We start from the raw sequence: 22,124 nt of genomic DNA, 5'->3' as shown, positions 1-22,124 counted from the left end.
TGGTTGGACTTATACATCCACACTGTGGTTGGACTTATACATCCACACTGTGGTTGGACTTATACATCCACACTGTGGTTGGACTTATACATCCACACTGTGGTTGGACTTATACATCCACACTGTGGTTGGACTTATACATCCACACTGTGGTTGGACTTATACATCCACACTGTGGTTGGACTTATACATCCACACTGTGGTTGGACTTATACATCCACACTGTGGTTGGACTTATACATCCACACTGTGGTTGGACTTATACATCCACACTGTGGTTGGACTTATACATCCACACTGTGGTTGGACTTATACATCCACACTGTGGTTGGACTTATACATCCACACTGTGGTTGGACTTATACATCCACACTGTGGTTGGACTTATACATCCACACTGTGGTTGGACTTATACATCCACACTGTGGTTGGACTTATACATCCACACTGTGGTTGGACTTATACATCCACACTGTGGTTGGACTTATACATCCACACTGTGGTTGGACTTATACATCCACACTGTGGTTGGACTTATACATCCACACTGTGGTTGGACTTATACATCCACACTGTGGTTGGACTTATACATCCACACTGTGGTTGGACTTATACATCCACACTGTGGTTGGACTTATACATCCACACTGTGGTTGGACTTATACATCCACACTGTGGTTGGACTTATACATCCACACTGTGGTTGGACTTATACATCCACACTGTGGTTGGACTTATACATCCACACTGTGGTTGGACTTATACATCCACACTGTGGTTGGACTTATACATCCACACTGTGGTTGGACTTATACATCCACACTGTGGTTGGACTTATACATCCACACTGTGGTTGGACTTATACATCCACACTGTGGTTGGACTTATACATCCACACTGTGGTTGGACTTATACATCCACACTGTGGTTGGACTTATACATCCACACTGTGGTAATTTTTGTCATCCTAGTTGTTGTATACACCATGTGATAGGGGCTTTTACGCACATATAGCGTGTAATATTCCACTATATATTTCACGGGTTAAGTAAAACCATTCTTCGACGAAGATGCAACATTCTCTGAGAATTAATATTTTTGGGTTTGGAAAAAAATTTGGCAAATCTCTTTCTTAAAGAGAAAGAGAAAGAAGTTGTCTGCTTTTTATATTAACAAAAAAATTATTACGTTAAAAACTATTATAACCTATTAATTATTTGCAAGATGCCTGGAGACACTGTGGAGAGTGAGCGTGTCGCACGTGGTTGAATTAATACTCGACACATTTCAATAACGCTTAAGCTCTTAGCTTTTATTGTTATCGAGAGGATTGTTTAACCGCGAGCAATGGCAAGTAATGATGCCAGCTCTGCTTCTATGGAGCGCACTGTCGGAGTTTTGGTGTCGTTCTTCCTGGCCACAGACGATCCACTAGGAAATGTTTTATGGCTCGCTCGCCGCTGATAAAAAAGAGCTTTTTAAATTTCAAAAGCATTTAAAAACTTTTACTGGATTAGATGAGAGAGCTACCTATTGGTCGAGTCACTGAGGAACCCAGTTCAGCTGATGACCAGCTGTCAGAGTATGACTGACTCCAGCGACAATGAGGACAGTAGCACCAATTGGGAAGACGCAGTCGAGGTTTTCCTGTGAACTGTTTTATCAAGGACAGTGCGCACGCGTACAGGAAGAACCATCACTCTTTCATATCAGGCTTTCATCGTACTGAGGTATGAAGAACTAATTGCATTTTGCAGTAGTTTCACAACACGCGTAAAATCAAAATAACAACCAAAAGGGCAAATCTACATCTTAATTTCATTAGCTTATGCAAAAATTAGTCCTTTTAAAGAAATTTTGAGGAAAGAAACGGGATTCGGGATTCGCGTGAAAGGGAGGGGGAATGCGGGATCAGGACCCCCTTCCAGACCTTATTTCTAGCGTAAAATTTATTGAAAAAAAAACATATTTGCTCTTAGAGGGGAAAACGCTTTTCTATTTCAAGTGCGTGCGTGTGGGAAAAATGAATTTTGGGTCCATGTATATTTAACTGGGAACAAAGAAAAGAACAGTCATTCCATCCTGGGAGATCTGTCATATGTAAACAATTTCTGAACGCTGATGAAAACTACACAATCCCTTTCTGTTTAAGTTTTGAAATTTGCATAAATATCCTTGGAACGAAGTGGGACAAAATCAGATATTATAAAGGGAAACGCCATTCTCTTTTTAATTTTAAAAAGGTTGTAAAAAAGAAATCGACGTTTTTATCGTGCTTCAGTAATTATGAAGTTTATTGTTAGGAAATAAAAATTAACACAAATTATATGGATAAATAATGAACTAAAAATGTACAACTACGAGGAAGGGAGTGTTAAAAACAATAAAGGGAACAAATGTAAAAAAAAAAATAGTCACTTGTACATTGAGCATGTTAATTAAAAAAGGTTCCATACACAAGCAACCAAAGTTGTTTTCGCACTTCTTTATTAGACAGTAAAATTTCTCCTAAGTCCTTTGGGGGTAAGCCATGCTTCTCGGAAATGTGTAGAGCATGAACTGTCAAGCTTGATTACCCGAGGTTTTGCTGAGGTTTTTCTTTTTACTGGGCGACAATTACAACAAATACCTCTTTTGCTGTCTTTTTCTGACCTTTTTGAGCAGTTTATGTTGCTGGAATACGAAAAGGAATCGTAACAGCTTTGTGTGTTCAAGCTTTTTACAAAACTTCAGGTTGCCCTCAATAACGTTATGAACATGCCGCCGGGCTGCTGAGCTAATTTAAGATGGCGGTGATCGTGCGAGATTTGACTAGGCATTTAATAATTAAAGGTTAGAAAGCTCTTTGGAAGCTGAAACTTTGGGAAGTACATGATCTTAAAGGGAGAGTTGCACGTCTCTGCGCATGGGCAAACTGTCACGTCAGCCCATTTAATTCCATAGTTATTGAAACAATGGAAAGCACTGATGCAAGAAACGGAAACAATCCCACAGTAATGTATTACTCATTGGAATTACTTTTGTTATCATTTCCTTTGTGTTATGAACCTACTGCATGCGAATAGATTACTCGTGCGTTATGAAAACTCCTTCGTAGAATAAATTTTCGACCTGTACAATAAATTCGAGATCAAAACTAAGTTCGATATTTTCTGTGTAAACCCGCAGTGTCTTCCACCAAATTTGGGCCCTAGTCATTCAGTGTACTTGACATAATACTCTGTTTAATTAACATCATCTGGTTCAGTAAGAAACCGTAAAATTTACAACTGCTAGCGATAAAGCTTGGACCTGCGCAAAACCGTGAAACTGTCCCTTTAACACTAACTTCCTACTATTAGACGAGGGGAAAGTACCGTTTTCGGGTGAACTTCTTCTTGAAGAACCTTTTCCGTGAATAATATAGCACAAAATAGACAACCTTTCTTTCAAGTAATTCTTCCGTCACATTTCCACTTATTTTTACCTGTCGACTGCAGAGTTAAATACAAAATAAATGTAAATATTAAGACAACTGAAATGCGACTTCACTGAACACAGATTCATTCAAGGCGTTAGATTCCTTCAATGTTTGTTAAACCCATACAGAATGCGCCATTTGGTTTCATTGTTGTGCATAACTCTACCGTTAGCAAAATATTAGCAACAAAGCTCACTTTGATATCGACGGGAAAAGGTGAAATTGTTATCGAAGACAATTACTCGTCACTATTAAGAGTGTAGATATTTATTTTCCACCGCCTGCCCTGTTTATCCAATTGACGTTCCATTCTTGAGCTCCATAATAGTATATTTTGTTTAAAGATCCACTAAAACCCGTTCCAATGACTAAGATGTCATTTTAGGTTAATTAAATATTCTAACTTGTCCACTGGATAAAAATCTACACATTTCTACTACCCCCTGAAACCTACAAAACTTCCGCGCAGAGGACTCTGCACACAAAGACACTACTTAGCAGGAAAGCGACAGTAAAGACGTTTCCCAATACGAGAAAAAAGGAAAAAAAAGAAATGGAGAAATTGAACTCGATTTCTGTCTGGATTGCGATGTGGTAACCCAGTAATTAGGGGACTTGATACGGACATCATTTAAAACTACAAGTTAAAGGTTTCCACATTTTTTGGAGTATATGCGAGCAACAAACCTACAGTAATAAGAAACTGCATTGGGATCAATGTTGTTGAAAGTTGTTAAAGTGCTCGTATATGTTTAAAAAAATCCTTTTTTTCATATTTAGATTTTGAAATTGAGTTTGTTCAACACCTGACTGGCAAACGTTTGAGCTTTGATTTTTATACAAAGGCTGAATATTTTGAGATTAAGTTTTGGTCCGTCATTGATCACGTTTAAATAGGACCGATTGGACCTCAGAAGGTTGGATCTAGGAAAGTGACGTCACTTACTCACCAGCTCGTAAATGCATCTTATTATATTATACAGACAAGACTTAAAAAGTCTGAAAGCTCGAAACTCCAGAGCTGTATATCAATTTAACCACATACACATGCATTGCATTCTTAAACTAGCGAACACCTGGATTATGAAACTCCGATTAAACATTTTTCCTGCACGTTTTATGCTAAGTTTCAGTTTTTGTCCAGAGTAGTTGTATTCAGGTGAATTAAGGCCTGGGCCCTGATCTGGAACATTTTAAACAACAATAAAATGCGAAACCTTAACTGCTCTATAAAATGATATATTATCACGTGAAAAGCACAGAATCTCAGCTAAACGGCAACACTTTTTATAATTTTCTGGTGGCTGGATTTACCTTTTATGATGTTAACACTATTGGGTACATCATTTCTGTGCTTGGACATTCAAAAATGTCCGAACAAGAAATCTTTTTTCCACAGGACACTGGGCACTAGTACAAAATGCCGTATATTTCCTAAACTAAAGACACATTTAACAAAGGCCAAGCACAGTTCGTTTTCTTTTACCATTTTGACTAATCTAGTAGTAGCGAAGTGAAATAAATTTTAGCATAAACTGTTGCCGTTTTTTAGTTTGAGTTTTGTGGCCGTAAAAGGTCACCTGACCTCATTTGCATACGTAATCCACATCAATATAAAAACGTTTGTGACGTTATTAGTCTGTGAAAGTCTTAGGTTGTTATTACTTTATATTCAAAAGTTAGACCACCCCCTTACTTTTTTGTGCAATAATTTGGGTCCAGCTGAAGGCCCATGCCTTAATTTACTTGAGTAGGTGATTAATTTGATTTTTTCTTGGCAGTTCCTCCTTGAGGGAGTTCATTAATACCGTCGCTTTCAGTGAATGAACGTTTACCGTAGATACTTTTTTTTGTTCGATGCTCAACAAAATAGGCCTCTTTAGAGTTGGAAATGCAGAGCAAATAGCATTAGACAGCGTCTAACAAATTAGAAAAAAGCAAGTTGACACACCGTAACACCAACTCGGAGTGGCCAACACATCACGCATTCCCACAACCATTTCACACGGTCAGTTAGCAACCATGAACAGCTGTTTCGGCCTTGCATGGACTCATTTCAGCATAGCGTACCCAAAGAAAGTTGTAGACACCCCCTTAAGTGGCAGCTCCAAATACATTCGTAGAATTTGGACCTGGCACTTAAAAGGGGTACCTAAAACACCCGCCTGCTATGTTAGCAACGCCATGCTGGTGAGGCACAGGAAGGCTGAAACAGCTGTCCATCTCAAGTGTATCAAGGCTTGACCAGCCTAATTATTATGCATACTTTTATTTGAAGGAAAGCATTTGTCCAATGTCCATGAAACTTAGCATTACGTTTGTAATCGGTGTTATTACTTTGCTAAAATATTTTGCGTCATATTTTGCTCACGTGACCCTAAACTTAACGTTTATATCCTTTATTCAAAAATGGAGGGCATTTATTAATGAGTTTGGCGTTAACACGTTTAGTACAACTGTGCCTACCGAATGCCGCCTTTCAGTATGGTACTCCGTCTTTGCCTTTTAAGATATTTGGATGTTTATCATGTCACTACTACTATAAATAGACTTTGTCACATGATCCGTTGGTAGTAGTTAGTGTTGTAGGTAACACACGTAGCAGACTCCCAGTCGATTCTGTGGTTTCCCGGACCCTACAAACGACTCATCCACGACATCAACAGACAAACACACTGATTTACCCTCACAGTACTGTTCAACGTATTCTACGATACACGTACTGACCTTAGACCTGTAGACGTATCGAAACGCAGCTATTACTGTTTAGTCTTCCCAGCCAATTACATCTAGGCTCAACTGACAGTCGACCAATAACATCACGAATAAGTTGACCAATGACATCTACGACCGGAGTTCTTCTAGTATCTAATGACGTTACACAAGTCACTTGACTCTGAAGATGACTTCCGCTCAGGTTGTCGAAACGTCACTCAATGTCATCTTAAACAGTCCTTCTCAGGACTACACTCACCAGGACGATCGTACTTTACTTAATGAAATTAAATTAGACCATGATCAACTAACTTTAATTCTGCTTTCAGATTTGTTTTGGAGATTTCAGTCCACTTTTAAATTGTAACTAATGATTCTAGCAGTAATTACCACAAATGTTTTACATTCTAGTTTTGAAAAACGCACGAGACTTTGAAATACGCATAAAAATACAGGATACCCAGTGTCACGTTACAAGAATGTGATGAATACCTGCCAACTTTTATAGGCCCTTGACAATTGCTTTCCCGTCAAATAAAAATAAGCATAATAATTAGGCTGATCAAGCCTTAATACACTTGAGAAGGCTACTTATTGACCGGGTGAAATGGTTCTGCGCATGCGTGATGTGTTGGCCACACCGGGTTGGTGTTTTGGTGTGTCACCTTGCTTTTTTGATTTGTTCATTTTTTTTTCACTGAAATTACCCCGAGTGACGATAAAATAATCATCAACTACCAACATCAACGGATCGAGGATGTCTCTTGCCACCGGAAGGAGAAATGTAACAGGGGAAGGGTTGCTGTATTATCTACAAACTAAGGCATACTTCGCATTACGACTTTCTTTTAAATTTACAGACTCTAGACATATTCATATACAGAAACTGTTCGATTACGCAAATAGGAGTTACTGTAGTCACTTGACAAAGCACATGGTTTGCCAAACTTATAGTCTTGTTCTGAGCCATATTTATCGGCAGATTCGCCAGCTATATAGTGCAAAGATAACCCGGGGTTAGAGGATTTTGACCACTTGCCCGATGGGCAAGGAAATTCAAATGTCAGGATCCGACTAAGCCGATTCAGAGTGGACTTAGTCTCCGCCTGCAACCTCTCAACGGAACAAATATATAGCAACCTACTTAGATTATATCGCACAAGGACTGTTACGAAATATTTATTTCGGCAGCGTCGCACCACTTTTTCACGATAATACAGTCCATAAAGGTATCGGCATTAATTAATGATTTCTGCCACAGTTTTACCAGGTAATGCTAACTCCCTGAGATTTGGTTGACACTAAAGAAGTGCATATAGAATCAAAGATGTCTATGTGAGCTAAAAATCGGTCTTGTATGTATTGCCTTCATTCATCCATCATTTTCAATGACTTTATCGTTGTTATAAAGAAAGTTGACATTGCTTTTAGAAAAGTGTATAGTGTTCAGGTATCAGTGTTATGTGAAAAAGGCACACTTGAAAGACCGCCGTACCAGGTATTACGCATTCCTAAGTTGTTGAAATAAACTGGACCGACAAAACACCGGCGCTCGGGTCTACAGATCAGGTCACACGAATTGTTTTGTTTGTGATGATCTACACACTACATGGTCATTTGATAGGTATTGAAGATTGACATACCGCTAATGAACACCGGAAACAAAGGTGACAGGTAATGTGTGTCTTGTCCCTTGCATGGCGTACTCAAGGAGCTATTTATTTCCTTGTTTTATTTATTAAAATTAAATGGCAACAACTATATATATTAAATATTAAAAGACAAAAAACATATTTCATAGGGATAATCTGTAAAAGAGTAATAAAACACTCCATACTAGCGAGATCATCGAGAAGCTAAGCTAATAAATATTAGTAATGTAAACCATACACCATTAAACTTCATTTATGGTGGAAATTAGTCAAGTTTGTTTTTCGAAATCCGGAACACGGAAAAAATCGGATATTTTGAAACACGGAATATATGGAATATTCTGAAACACGGAATATACGGACTGCGACTGCGACCGTTGGCTTGCCAACGCTTGGCAACGGTCGCGTTGCACTGAAACTCAAATTCAGCGAAGGTATGAGGACATCCTCAATCGATCGGATGCTGGTGTTTTTAACGTGAGAATTTCACTGGTCTGGCGTCAGTTCCCGCTTCAACAAGACGAGGTCACTTGTCGGCGGCTCGGTGTTGCCTGCCTTGTCAATTTTCTTGATTCTCAAACTTGTTGTCGAGAAAAGATATCGCAAAATGACGCCTAAAACAGCTCGGAACCACCAAAAAATAATAATAACACAGGACTCGGTTGAAACCGTTTTGTTCGATCTTTCATTGAAATATTTGCTTTCAAACTTTATTGCCGAGAAAATAGCAACCGCCATAATGTATATATTCTCCTACCGATCGATAACAAGAACAACGACAGAAAGTGGTCCGCCTGTGACCGACCATAACAACATCTGCTAGGGAAATCGTGTACGAATGAGGCAGGTTTTGTAACAAAGACCTTCAAAAAGGCATTGACTTAGCAAATCAGCCTGAAAAAGAAACGATAACATGTCGTACATTATGTTTTACACTTACAATAGTCTTTCTCCATTTTTCTTTCTCAGAGTGTGGGAAACTGCGCCTGCGATGTTTCGACACAGTCGGAGAGGCACAAGGATGGAAGCTGAGAAACATATCGCCCAGGGGTGAACTCTTCTCTGTAACACATCTTTATACCTTTTTGCGCGAGGAAATGTAAAATTATCGCCCGAAGTTACTTATCCTATCCAGACTACTCACGGGCAAAAAGTGCAATATTTATCATTAAAAGACTTTCCTCTCATCCCGCGCTTATTCCGTGGTTCAAAATATTCGAGTTTTTCCGTGTTTTAGAATATTCCATATATTCTGTATTTTAGAATATTCCATGCATTCCGCAATTCCGCCGTTCCATTCTATCATTCCATCGAATAAGGTCAAACTTTACTACAAATGGTTTGTGGTGGAGTCAGACTCGCACAAGAAGTTGCTAGCCAATCCTATTCGTACGTTAAGGGATCGAATCCAATATTACTATATAAAATACCACAACATTGAGAACACTTTTGGGAAAACAAGCAAATGAGGACGTTGCATGACGGCTATCGTGGAACTTGACTATGTTTTGTTTCGTTTTATTTGCGTTGCGGAGGAGGTTTTACGAAGTAAACGTCAAATGTGGTTTTAAGATGTGGAGAGAAGCATGTCTTTAGTGTCTCTAGGAGTCAGCGTAAATTCCCCACAAAAAAATTCCAATTTTAGCCCGGAAATTCTCTTAATTTCGAAAACCAAACTAAGAGCTTCCAGGTGTTCCTTATGTTTTTGACTAATTTCCAACATAAAATGAAGGACAGATGCTAAACATTCAAACAAATTGAAACAAATTTGGAAAAAGAAGACACCCCGACCCCGACCTCGCGTTTTGGCCTCTACGGATTATCTCCCTCTCTAGGATTGTTTAATTTTGAAAACGAGCGTGAGATAATTTCCAAATTTCGCTCGTCATCATTCGATTACCCATACCAATTACCGAGTATAGAAGTTTTGCACGGCAGCCATGTTGCGTGGCAGGAACAATAGATATTTTTCCAATGGGAACAAATGTTCTTTCTAATGCAAAACATTTTCATTGCTCCTGCCATGCAACATGGCTGCCGTGAAAAACCTCTATTGGAAATTAATCTTCTCTCAAGTCGGCGCTCTTGACATTTGCGACCTTATGCATAGACGAAGACGACGGCTGATAATTTTGCGATCGCTCCAAGTCGCTCTGCATGAAAAGTGTGTCCACATTCCAAGAATAAAATTGGTGAGAACGGTGTGGATAATAATTAAAGAGAAAATTGAAAGTTCCACGTCTGGTGCTTCTGTTCCACACACAACCTCAAATTTGATCATTTCACGTCGTTGTCAGAACGCGAAGGGTGAAGTTATATAAAAAAAAGTCAAACGCACGTTCGTGGCGTGCAGAATTACTGTTTTTGCTCATTAAACCCATTGTTTTGTGGCGTTCTCGTAGCCGTCGTCCTTGCTAAAGCTCCTTATATTGTGATTCGTTGTCGTACTTTCTTTCTGTATCCGAGATATGTACAGAATAATTGAGGTGTTAGAAAAAATTGCTAGTAACATTTAATTTTATCACAAAAGTAGCAAGCATTTCAGTCTAAAAGGACAAAATGCGCGTTAGCCGCGGCAACGATCGCAAATACACTACTTTCAAGTTTATATGAACGTCAAATTTGGGGCTGAACATCCTAATTTTTTTCGATTTCATTGAGCCTGAAAACATTCTCAGCAAAATCACAAAGAGCAGGAAGAGGGCGATGCAAGCCGCAAGTATAGCAACCATTTTTGCCAAAGCTTGTCAATTGTGAGAAATCTGTTATTTTTTGGTAATTTATTTGGATCTTGTTAGCAGGCATTTTAGTTCTCGCATGCGAAATACTTACGACTTTTCCACTCTTTCTTTTAGTTTGCACACAGGCTCACCGTCTCGAAAGGTGCACGATCAACATGCAGCATGGAGAGTGGGGCGAGACGGAAAGCTTGTGTGCAGGCCAGCAGGCCATATTTCTTTGCTAGCGGGCAAATTTGCACCCTGCGAGCAGAGCCTCCTTTTGTCTTTTTCTTTACTGAGGAGGAGAAAAGTAGGCTCTACCCGAATCGCGTCAACTCTTTGAAGCCTCCGCAGCCCGAACTTCTGGACTAGTCAATCTTGTTTTCTCTCGTCAAACCGGTTTTTCCAGTGCGAGCGTCCGTTTAGTGACAAAACCGATGGTTATAATTGAGCCCGCTGTACCATGAAAAACCAAGATGGCGCCGAGATCTGGCATATTAGGCTTGGGTTCGAGACTGTATCCTGGCAACATGCAGCGCATATTCAATAAAGATCTTACTCGATTCAAGCAGAGCCTTTCTCGAGAACGCCAAAATCGAGCAAGCAAAAGAAAGGTGCTGCTAGCAGGGTGGCAAATTTGCTCTTACGCTTTGAATCCTGGACAAGAGCTAGCATCCTCGCATTTTTTTAGTGTTCTGCTTTGTGTGCAATGTACTCTGTTGAATTATAATATGAAGTTATCTATACGGCTTTTCTCATCTCACCCTAAAGGGTCTGTCATCCCCGAAGTCGTTGAACTATGCTGGACGGTCCAATAAAAGGTTGCTATTGTTACTATAATTATTATTACTATTATTATTACAATTGTAAAGAAAAAAGTTAAATGAAATTCAAGGACAGCGTACGGAATGGTACAGAGCCTCTAGAAGCGCACTTATAATTTTTTTTTTGACAGCCACTGCGTAAATCTTGGAAACAGCGAGAAAATTGGCAACGACCTAATACCTATTACCAACCATCGTTGAGGTGGAAAAAGACAAGGTACCTTAACTCCAAGTACGAACCGACAAAACGAGGTTCGTTTGAAGACTCGAGAAAATATTTATGATATTTCTTGCCTTGTATTTCCATGGCGGAACAAACTGTTTGAAATTAATCTGGCCATGCATGTGTACTTCTCTAACTAGCACATTAAAATAATTGACAATTATTCAGGGAAATGGAAATGAATATTTACCGAGCCGTGAAAAGGCTACTCGGAATTGAATAGCAGTTGGTTAATCACCTCCAAGTTAGGTAATCAGCGCGATGGAAACAAGCACAAGAGTCTACTATTCGACAATTATTCGCCGAAGGCGAGGTGAGTGATTGCTTTAGTGTTATTACGTAAGTAATTATTTGAAAAATATGCATTTTCTTTGAAAAAGAGATTTCTTCATCTGTCACCTCGATAAAACAAGCTTTAATTCATTTTTTAAAGACAAATTTAAGGCTGGTTGCAATATATACTACGCGAGTGAAGCAATGCTAACCGAGGCTGCAGTATAATTTAATGAAACAGTAAAAGCTAGTAAACCGACAGGAAAGGATTACATTATTGTCACTCAACGAACACAAGTTATATAGTTAAATGAAACATTGTAGAGTACGATAACTTGGTTCATGATTACTTTGAAAGGCTTCTTTATGAATGAGACCACAATTGTGTCCAGCAGTCAGCCTACTTAGCCAAGTGCTGAATTAGCCTAAACATTATCATTTTTAACTCCAAGTATTGTAAGCGGGAATTAGATTGATTGATTTTTAAGTCAACGCCCAGTCAGGATGTGGAGAATTCCGTAATCTAAAAACTTCAGTGACCTAAAAGTTACCAAGAGCTGAGCCGAAACGAGCATTGTGTTTATGAGCGTGGGATGAGCAGTTAAAAACGTTTCTGAATATTCTTCTCGATTCTTCGGCAGAGAATAATCAGAAATATCGTGCGTAAGGTTGGAGACTGTATCATGCAGAGCAGCGCATATCGATTGGCAAAATATATGAGGAAACAATAATGGAATAGCATGAAATCTGTTATCAAAAAAGAGACGGAGGGCTCGCTTCAAGAGTAACAATTTTTCAAAAAATTACACTTACAAGCTTGTATCCATGCCACTATTCGATACCGCGTAAACGAAAGTATGAGCGATCGATAATAAATTTGAAGAACAAGGCTGTTTGGGGATCCAAGCTCGCGTTCAAAAAAAATAAACACAATGTCACTTACCTTGGCAAAAAAAAAGCGAATGAAAATTTTGTATTTCAGTTCCACTGTGTCTTTGTCGATCTTATGCTTGGACTCGAGTTTCCTTTCCTGAGAAACAAGTTGAGTTAACAGGTAATCCTTCAATAGTCCAAAAACTTGCTGAACCAACGCAGGGTTTCGGTAGTCGCAGACTCGCTGTGCTCTCTTCTGGTGTCGGCTACTCTTTCGGTTCCTGTCCTTTCTTGGTATCGGACATTCAAGTACCAACGGTGTCGAAAGCGCAGCACATAGGCTGTAGACTACTTTACGATAAAGAGAACGAACGCTCTGCAAAACTTTGTTAAATAGCCAATTCCTTATAGCCAATTCCCCGGGGAACAGCCTTGATCATGTAAATTAAGTGGGCGTTGCGCAGATAACAATAGACACTCATCACCTTTGATACCAATAGAAAATAGGTGGTTTTCAATCGATCTCTTGAGACAATAGTTAATGCATGGAGATGGTTATCATAACCATCTCCAAACTCGACAAGTTCCATAGTTCCATGTTTTCTCCGTATTTTTGGTCTTGACCCTGCACGAAACACACCTTTTTTTTCGAGAAGACGACCAATCAAATCCTTCAATTAAATGACGCGCAACTAATTTGCAAACTCGTGCGAAGCGAAACAAAAGATTGTGCAGGATCACGGTCCATTCAACATTGATTGGGTCAACATTTTCTCGCTTTGAAGGTTTTCAGGTTTCAAAACAAGTCTGTCGATTAACTATGCTGAGACTGAGGTGTCAATGGTGTAATGTAAAATTGCTGGTGGACGAACAAAAGATGCTAATGAGAGATCTTTTGTTTTCGTCCACCAACATGGCGGCTATGATGGACGGTAAGGTGAAAACCACCTATATTTTCACTTGTTTAGAGAGGTTTTCAATTGAGTGTCATTCAAATACTTATTTGTCAACATAACTAAGATTGAGAAAATGCTGTTTGTTTCTTCCCAGAAACTTGCTAAGATAAATCAGTTCTAGGTCACTATTAATGGGTCCGCCATAAATTAAAGCGCGTTACTGTGTTTAAGTATTTGGGCGATATCTTTGACGAATACCTTGGCTGGAACGAATATGCTAAGGCTATTGTTTCTACGGCTGGTCAGTAGAGTACAACCTCTAATTTCATGGGGATCCCTTTAGGACTCAGCTCTATTGTTGTAGGTTAGGGTCCATCGTTGATTGGTTGTTTGTTTTGGTCCATTGTTTTCTTAGCCAATCCCGTGAGCCGTTGTAATAGCTGCGTACTGACCCGGTCGGTATGCCAAGTCGTGTGCGCCGTTATATCATTTCACATGGTGCTAATACCATCAATGTTTCAATGATCAGACCGATATTAGAGTATTGTGCTGGGATCTGGGCATGTTGCGTGAGGTAAAAAGCGTTCTACCCGCTCAACCCCGCAGAGCAGTCTTTTGCATCTCCCTGCAATAAGAACGGAAACAGCGGGGAAATCTTTTTATCATCATAGAAGTACGGATTTTAATAATCATTGTAAATGTACATACCTAAATTAAATTGAAATATACGCTAGTTTTAGCACAGAACACTGCATGGATCAAAGGATCAAAGGATTTCGCCTGTACCGCGAAAGATAGTGACCGTTTTTTTTTTTTTGGGGGGGGGGGGGGTGTTCATTTACTTTAGAAGAGGACTGATTGTGACTAGAATACATGACTTGGAGGGGCATCAAGCTGAATCGATATACCTGTGTGTGCAAACGTCCAGGAGAGCGAAAAAGGTGCTTGTCATTGGAATGTACAGACCACCAGGCTTGTTAAAGGCTACATGGGAACATGAAATTAATGATATTCTTCTCCGGTCAACTTAACGTTGCGAGAGTCTTATGCTAATTGGAGACCTAAACTGCGACCTCTCCCGGCCTGACAAGGGCGCTAAAGAGGGTAAAACTCTTATGGATTTGATGGATGTATATGGTCTCACCAACTTGATTAAAGGACTAACTAGGGTAGTGGTAGAATCCAGCTCGCTCATTGATGTAATTCTTATGAACAAGCCACGTTCTGTTCTTACCTCAGGGGTTTTTGATCTTGACGTCAGTGATCACAATCTTATTACTCGGAATACCTGAAAGGTATCCGAGTTATAATCTGGGCAGAATTTAGTTTTCTGTGCAGCAAATGGACAATAGAATTACGAGGCGGTGATTTCATTGGTTAAAAGGAAATGTACTACACCCCTTTGAGCAATACATTTGACCTCCCTCTGTGACCTCCCTCTGTGACGAAACAACTGCAACAATAACAAACTAGATGCTTCTGTGAAGCATACACTGGCTTGCCTGTGGTACGTGCTACAGAAAATCAGAAGGCACTGAATTGTGTGGTATTGAAATACAGCATTCCAGTCTCTGAAGAATAACAAATAAAAGAGAAGCGAGAAACATTGGCTTCTGGGCTGACATGTTGATAATTTTCAAGTTCCCTCACAACTTCTTTTCACCACAAGTGTGCCCTATGAGCATCCGAAAATTTTGTAATACTAAACTTCACTGAAGTCAAGCCCTGTTTCGCGGGGTTAGTGTTGGGATGGGAGACCAAAACAATAAACCCCTCATGGAAAACAGAAACATCTGACCGAAAATACTATTAACGCTAACAAATGCGAACTCAGCAAGGTACAGATTCTGTTAGCTTGCTTTATGCAAAACAAATATTGATGAAAAAGCAAATAAATATTGATACACAGTTTTCAGAAAGAGCAGAAGGAAGTTTCTCGGACGGTCGATCGAGAATAAAATATTTACGACATGAAAACAACATTAATTTTGAACCGTGAATATAGAATATAAAAAGTTACGATCAGCGACAAACATTTTGGGAGATTTTTGTAAGTTTCTTTTTCTGTCAAGTGTTATAAAGTTTGACAATGAAATGAGCGAAGTCAAAACAAAGATCACAATCGCCCAACTCTTGTTTATGCAAAGTCAAAATTTACTCTCCAAGACGCGTACGACGTTATTTATCACCAGGTAATTCCATCATTTTGGAAACAGCAGCTGCTTTACTATTCATCTGCGTCACAAGTTTTCACTGATTTTGGGCCTCATTTTGTTGAAACTCAAGCACGCTTCCAACAGGCCTGTGAACCCTTCCTGCTTACAGAGCAATACTAAAAAACTTCTCCCATATCACATTTGAACCTTAAGTTCGAAAATTCAATATACAACATGATATTATAATTCACAAAGGCAGAAAATACCACAGAATCCTTTTCCAGCGAAAATTTTATTGAAACAAACAACATATTTGCTCTTAGAGGCGAAAACCTCTTCCTATTTCATTGCGTGCGTGAAGACAAGAAACTCAATTGTGTCAAATTACCATGTACTTCAGGTAAATACTGCTCACTTTGATTTCGTCTCGACGGGCGATAGATTGTTGTCGAAGTCCAGTACTCGTCGCTTTTGAGATTCATGCCTAGTTTATCCAACTGACTTTCCATTATTGAGCTCCATAAGGGTATATTTTGTTTAAGGATCCACTAAAACGCCATTCGCGTTGCATGACTTTCGACGCCATTGCAGGCTAAGTTGATGATTCTACTGTGTCCACCAGAGAAATCTACGCAGTTCCACTACCCTCTCGATCCTAAGAAAATACGCGCAAAAGGCTGTATACACAAAGGCAACACTTACCAGGGGAGTGACAGGCAAGACTTTTACCGACACGGAAAAAAAAAAAAAAAAAAAAACAAAAAAAAAAAAAAAAGAAAACAAACAAACTAAACGCAGGCCTCGACTGGGTTTGCCCACAGGCAACCCAGTAATAAATTAAACACAGCCGAAGGAGAAGATTTCCGATAGCGAGAGACTTGAAACAGCCTCTCGTCCTACAGAATTCGATGAAAATCGAAATTTATAACCTGCAGTGGAGCAACCAAATGATGGGTTCTATGTTGGGACTTCACTGTGACTCATTTTATTTCGTTTGCTGATTCAAAGCCCAACTTCCACGAGAGGGCAAATGACGCAATGCGGTGCAGCTAAAATGTGAAAATGCTGGATTCAGCCTTCTGGAATGTTATGAATGACATATTTACTCTAATCTTGCCTGTTGACCGCATGACGAAATCGCCAGTACAGAACTTCCAGCAGCGGTATGTTAATCTTGAACCTTTGCAGCTGGATACCGGTATTAAGACTTGATTACAAGAATAGTTTTTCACATGTTTTCTGTGTTGCTACACTAGTGTTTCACCCGCCTTTCCCTCACTGGCTGCTTTCACTTGAAACCAGTTTATCTGATGTCACGCTACATGCTAAAAAATAGACCTAAGGCCCTTGTTATTTCCATTCCAACAACCAGTTCCAAAACATACTATTCCTAATTAGCTGCGTCACCTGTTGAACGGGAAGGACAAAACATAGACCCCCCTTTTGGACGGGGTCCATGGACCTGGTCTATGGACCCCTATTTATTATTATTATTATTATTATTATTATTATTATTTTATTTATTTTTTTTTGCTAAAAAGTGTCCCAAAGCATGTTAATGAGCTTTTTAACCTCAGAAAGGACGATTTCGTGACAAAGGGGATGAGTTCACTTTGTGACAATGTTTAGATTGGGTATCAGTTACAAATTGTTTCATTTTGTCATTACTAACAATGATTACATTACCCAAAGAGAACAATAACAATGTCTGTTCATTTATCACTGGTATTTTATTGTTATAAAATATGTTAATGCTTATATATATTGTTCATGTTGGGGCTGGCTAATTTTGGAGTCCATTGTTGGTTACATCAGATGAACTTTATTAGGGCTTACACTAATTTGTAAAACGAGACAAAAGGAACAGAAATACAGAAAGAATCCGAAACATTCTTTAAGCTAACCTTAGGCCTAAACAAAAGTTTTTAGGCCTAATGTTAGCGTTGGTTAATGGTTAGGGTTGCACCTACCCGGCAATTTTTGATCCATTTCGCAAAATAGTAATCTGACCAAAATTACTATTTTGCGAAGCGGATCGAAACTTTCGAGGCAGGTACAACCCTAGTAAGTGTAAGCCCTTCTTAGAATAATATATAAAAAAGTTCTGTCCTGTTCTGGAAAAAAGCTAATCAATTTTATGTCCATTAAATTAAGATAGATAAATTTATATTTAAAAAAGATTAATTTGTTAATTATAATATTACCAGTATAAATAAATTGAAGAAATGTATGATGTAGTAAGCTATTTTACAAGGGTAATTTCATTTCATTCTACTGTCTTGATCAGATTGATTGAAATCAAACTTTATTGTAATGATGTGGGTTGGTGTCTTTGATCCCATTCATGGGTTAAGTAGAATCCAAAAGGCCCCTTTCATTCTAGCCTGTGCACCGCTGCCTCCTCTCCGAAAAAAAAATCTGAGAGAAGCGTCTGTGATTTACCGTTGTTAATCGTGTTCAATACCGCGTGATTTTTCCTGGAATGTATGGAAATGTTGATTGGGTATCACCCCTCTATCATTACATCATTGAAACAACGAGTTTTAATTGGCTTTCATTTTGTTTCTCCCCATCAACACCGTGAGGGATTTCACGATGAGTTCGTGTGTACTTTGTGCATGGTAAAAAATACGAATAAAATTTGTTTTGATGGTCAAAGAGATTTTTCTTTTAAAGTACGAGGGGAATTGTTATCTATGGAGTGTAAAGTGGAAATCGATTCTACATACATTTGTAGGAATTGAAAGCGCTCCTGACGAATCTTCACGAGGTGAATATTGCACGATTCAAAAGATTGCTCCGTTGAAAACGTCCCAGGCTATTCCCTTACCAGTCAATATAATCTTAATGCCTTGCTCGGACCAGCCTAGCTATTCTCAAGAACAATCTATAAAGCGTGTTGCCCTGGAAGACTTGAGATGTGTACATATCGAGGAAAATATAAACAGCTCATTGGCAACGATCGGGGTTGCTCTGAAGATCAGAGCCGTACCCGGTTGGAAGACTTGCAAAGGCATCCTTTCCTTTAAAGAGTACTTCTGTGCTATAAAGCCAAGGAATCTTAAAACTATCACTTTTGGAATCTGCCTCATTTACCACCGTTTTGAAAATTTAGCTCCAAAGAAATATGATTTGGTCACCGTAGATCACTCATTAATTTTTGCAAAATTATTCCGAAACAAGATTACTAACGGTAAATTCGGAGAGTGACGGTCTGTACACCGCCTACTTCCATTCTTCCCTGGAGCTCATAACATTTTATTTAAAGTTCAAGTAATTTTTTATTAGTGTGGAAGAAAAGTGAAGCAAATTAGCTGAAATCGTCTTTACTAAGGTTAAAACGCTCATTAACATGCTTTCGGACACTTTACAGCAAAAACGCAAACCAAAAAAATTAACTAAGAAAAAATAGGGGTCAGGTCCATGGACCCGGTCTAAAAGGGGGGTCCTTTCCCCCTGATAAATTTATTTGCAATTGTTCACCGGTACAATGGACCTCTTTAGCTTGTACGTTTTGTTTTCCCATTTCAGACCACGTGATGTTACCCTAGGGAACAGTTTCTTTCAAATGTCGTCTTATACACGTGCATATATATGCATAACTTATGAAAAAACAAAAGGAAAATTCCCTTGGGAACATCACGTGGTCTGAAATGGGAAAACAAAACGTACAAGCTAAAGAGGTCCATTGTTGCACGATGTTAACCGGTACATTATCCTCGTTTGTAAATGAGCAACTGGCTGCAGAAACATTTACTTGTTTTGTTCCGTACTTGCCAAATTAAAAAACTACCTCTTCCAAAATGTATCACCCTACGTCTGCGCCATATGGTATTTCGAGTAAACGCTTAAGGAAGCGTCTTGTTTCTATGTGGGATGCATGCCATCTTGCCTGTTAGATATTAAATAAGGCAAGGGGGTTGTGGAACAGGGCTGCTGTTGGCTTTGTTAAGAGGATAGAATTCAAGGAAAGTTTCCTGTTTTGTTCCTATTTTGGGATGAGAATTCCTATTTTTTTCCCTATTTGTTGGCCACTGCCTTTCCTATTTTCTGAGTGTCATTTGTCACTTGACGCCCTGAGGTTGAAACATGTTAGTCATCTTGAAGAGACCTCCGGACTGCACTGACCCAGATTATCTAACTTCCTCCTTTAACAAAATTTCTCAGAAATGGTTTATGTAACCAAACTTTTCCAACACACATACCACTTTAAAGTGATTTGCACTACACTCAGTCCTACTACTATTGCTAATAACATAGAGGCCAAAATTACTGAATACTGATTGGTCAATGAAGAGGGCATTTTTTCTTAATTTTGCTTGAGAAGAGGGCAAAATTACTCGCTAACGATTGGTCGAGCACCAAAAATTCTCGCTCATGATTGGCTGAACGTACTTCTTCCACATTCAGTTGGTTTCTTTCTGTTTGAGCAAAACAACTTCGTCTTCATCGAAGTTTGTCTTTTATTTCGCGCTGCATTCGCCGAAAAGGCATAAAGATTAAGAACTAGCTTTAAAAGATGATCTGGAATTTGAATTTTCGAGTGACAAGCAGAAGGGCAAAAGATTTTTTTCATGAAAAGCTTAAAACTTGGATCGACTTACATGGCGCCCAGCGTAGCGGGATTGTGTGGTTGCAAAACAAAATGATTCCTTTCGTCAAGGGCTTTCAGTTTACCACGACATCTTGCAGCTCAACAAAAAAGGTCACAGAACAATTTGCCATTGACGGGAGAAACGAGTAGCTCAAATTTGGTGGATTTCTTTGGACAAACCGTTTGCTATGTTTACGGATGCGTATTTGCAAGTGGTAAAAACCTCTACAGCACAGGTGAATAAAATAAATTGAAGCTTAATATTCTGAAAACACGCGTGATATTAATCCTTAATTTTACTCGGCCCCATGCGATTACCTATACTAATACCACAACCTTGAAATTTCTGAAATACTCGTGTTAAGAAGTCAATGGGTCGTGGTACGCGGAGGACAAATCATACAAATACAGAATATTGATCAAGATAAAACTTGTACCCAGACATACTTGAAGTAGAACCCTAAAATGTCGATTTTGCAAGGCAAAATTTTTAATTGCAGAAGTTTTGAAGGCCTTACTTTTGCAGATCCGAAGATCACACAAACTTGAAATAACTTTACACATTCTCAAATTCACTTTCAGTGTAAAGTTATGATAAACTATAATTTTAATATTCCAAATTTGAAAACAAAACTTCAGTTCCTGCAGATCTCGAGTATTTCAGCAAAACTTGGGCTCATCCACGGTGGGAAAGGCTTTGAAATCACAAATCACGTGACACAAAAGAAACACGAAAAGAAGAAAAAACAACCAACGTTAACACGAGCAAACGAAAGAGAAAAAAAAAATTTTCACCTGTTTTTTATATCGAGAATAACTTTGTACTTGGAATTCTTGGGGAGTGTTTATTAAGTTTGTCTTTCCTATACTCCAACAATATCACAATTTTTTCCAAAAAAAAGGCTACTGACACATTTATCCAAAGACGCTAAAATGGACAAAGCAATAAATTTTACAGGTTAAAGAACGTTTTCAACGACAACCCAATGGAAGGTAAAAAACTACACGTAAGCAAGATTTAGTTCCTTTTCGATGTGTCGAGTATTTATTTACAAAAGGTTTCGATGGCGAAAAAACATTGCATGTTCAAAACACAATCCGGATGGAAATTCTATAAATGCGGTGAAAGTTCATCTCCGAGTTCGTTTACTAGTGCGTACATCTTCGGGAGGCAACGGAGCACCTCGCCTTGTCCTTGGAGAAATGTTAGATGAAGTGTTGTTCGTGCCGTTGACGATTGGCGCCGATGACAAAGTCGGTGAGGCGGTAGCTGCCGCTGACGCCCGAGCGCCTGACCGACGAGATGTCGCGGTCCTCGTCGGAGGTGTATTTATTTCTGTTAGTAACATTGTGGCTGGACTTGGGGGCATATTGTATTGTGTGGGTGTCATGCCAAGACGCTCTTCTATCAAGCGTAACTGATTTTCGGCTTCTCTGCACTCTCGATGTTTCACTTTCATCTCTTCTGTTTGACCGTGCTGTAGTTGTTGCTATGGAATTGAAAACAACAAATCACAATTCTGGACAAAACCTATGAAACATTTTAGACTTTCTTGTCCATCTATGAAAATTTCTTTACACTAAGTAAAATTCACGGCTGGACTATTTGGGCTTCTCCTTCAACAACATAAAGAGTTAAAGAAGCGAAGATAGCAGCGACAACGGAAACACTTCAAATTATAACTTTGCGCCGTAGAAAGTCCTATAAGGCCATTTCCGACTTCATGTCTGTCGCCTC

General features: G+C 39.1%; 1 protein-coding gene across 1 annotated transcript in view; it reads right to left on the bottom strand.

Annotated features, from left to right (window-relative positions):
- Positions 1–21,217: 21,217 nt before the first annotated feature.
- The window catches only part of LOC138033546 (structural maintenance of chromosomes flexible hinge domain-containing protein 1-like), a 60,719-nt gene continuing 59,812 nt past the window's right edge, over positions 21,218–22,124 (bottom strand). Inside the window, exon 55 of the mRNA XM_068881314.1 lies at positions 21,218–21,876. Coding sequence (XP_068737415.1) covers positions 21,517–21,876 — 360 coding nt within the window. The 3' untranslated portion in view covers positions 21,218–21,516. The remainder of the gene's footprint in view (positions 21,877–22,124) is intronic.

The sequence above is a fragment of the Montipora capricornis genome, chromosome 14 (genome assembly GCF_036669925.1).
Source record: "Montipora capricornis isolate CH-2021 chromosome 14, ASM3666992v2, whole genome shotgun sequence".
NCBI lineage: Eukaryota > Metazoa > Cnidaria > Anthozoa > Scleractinia > Acroporidae > Montipora > Montipora capricornis.
The sequence above is the reverse complement of the archived record's forward strand: the minus strand, read 5'-3'. Positions and strand labels throughout refer to the sequence as shown.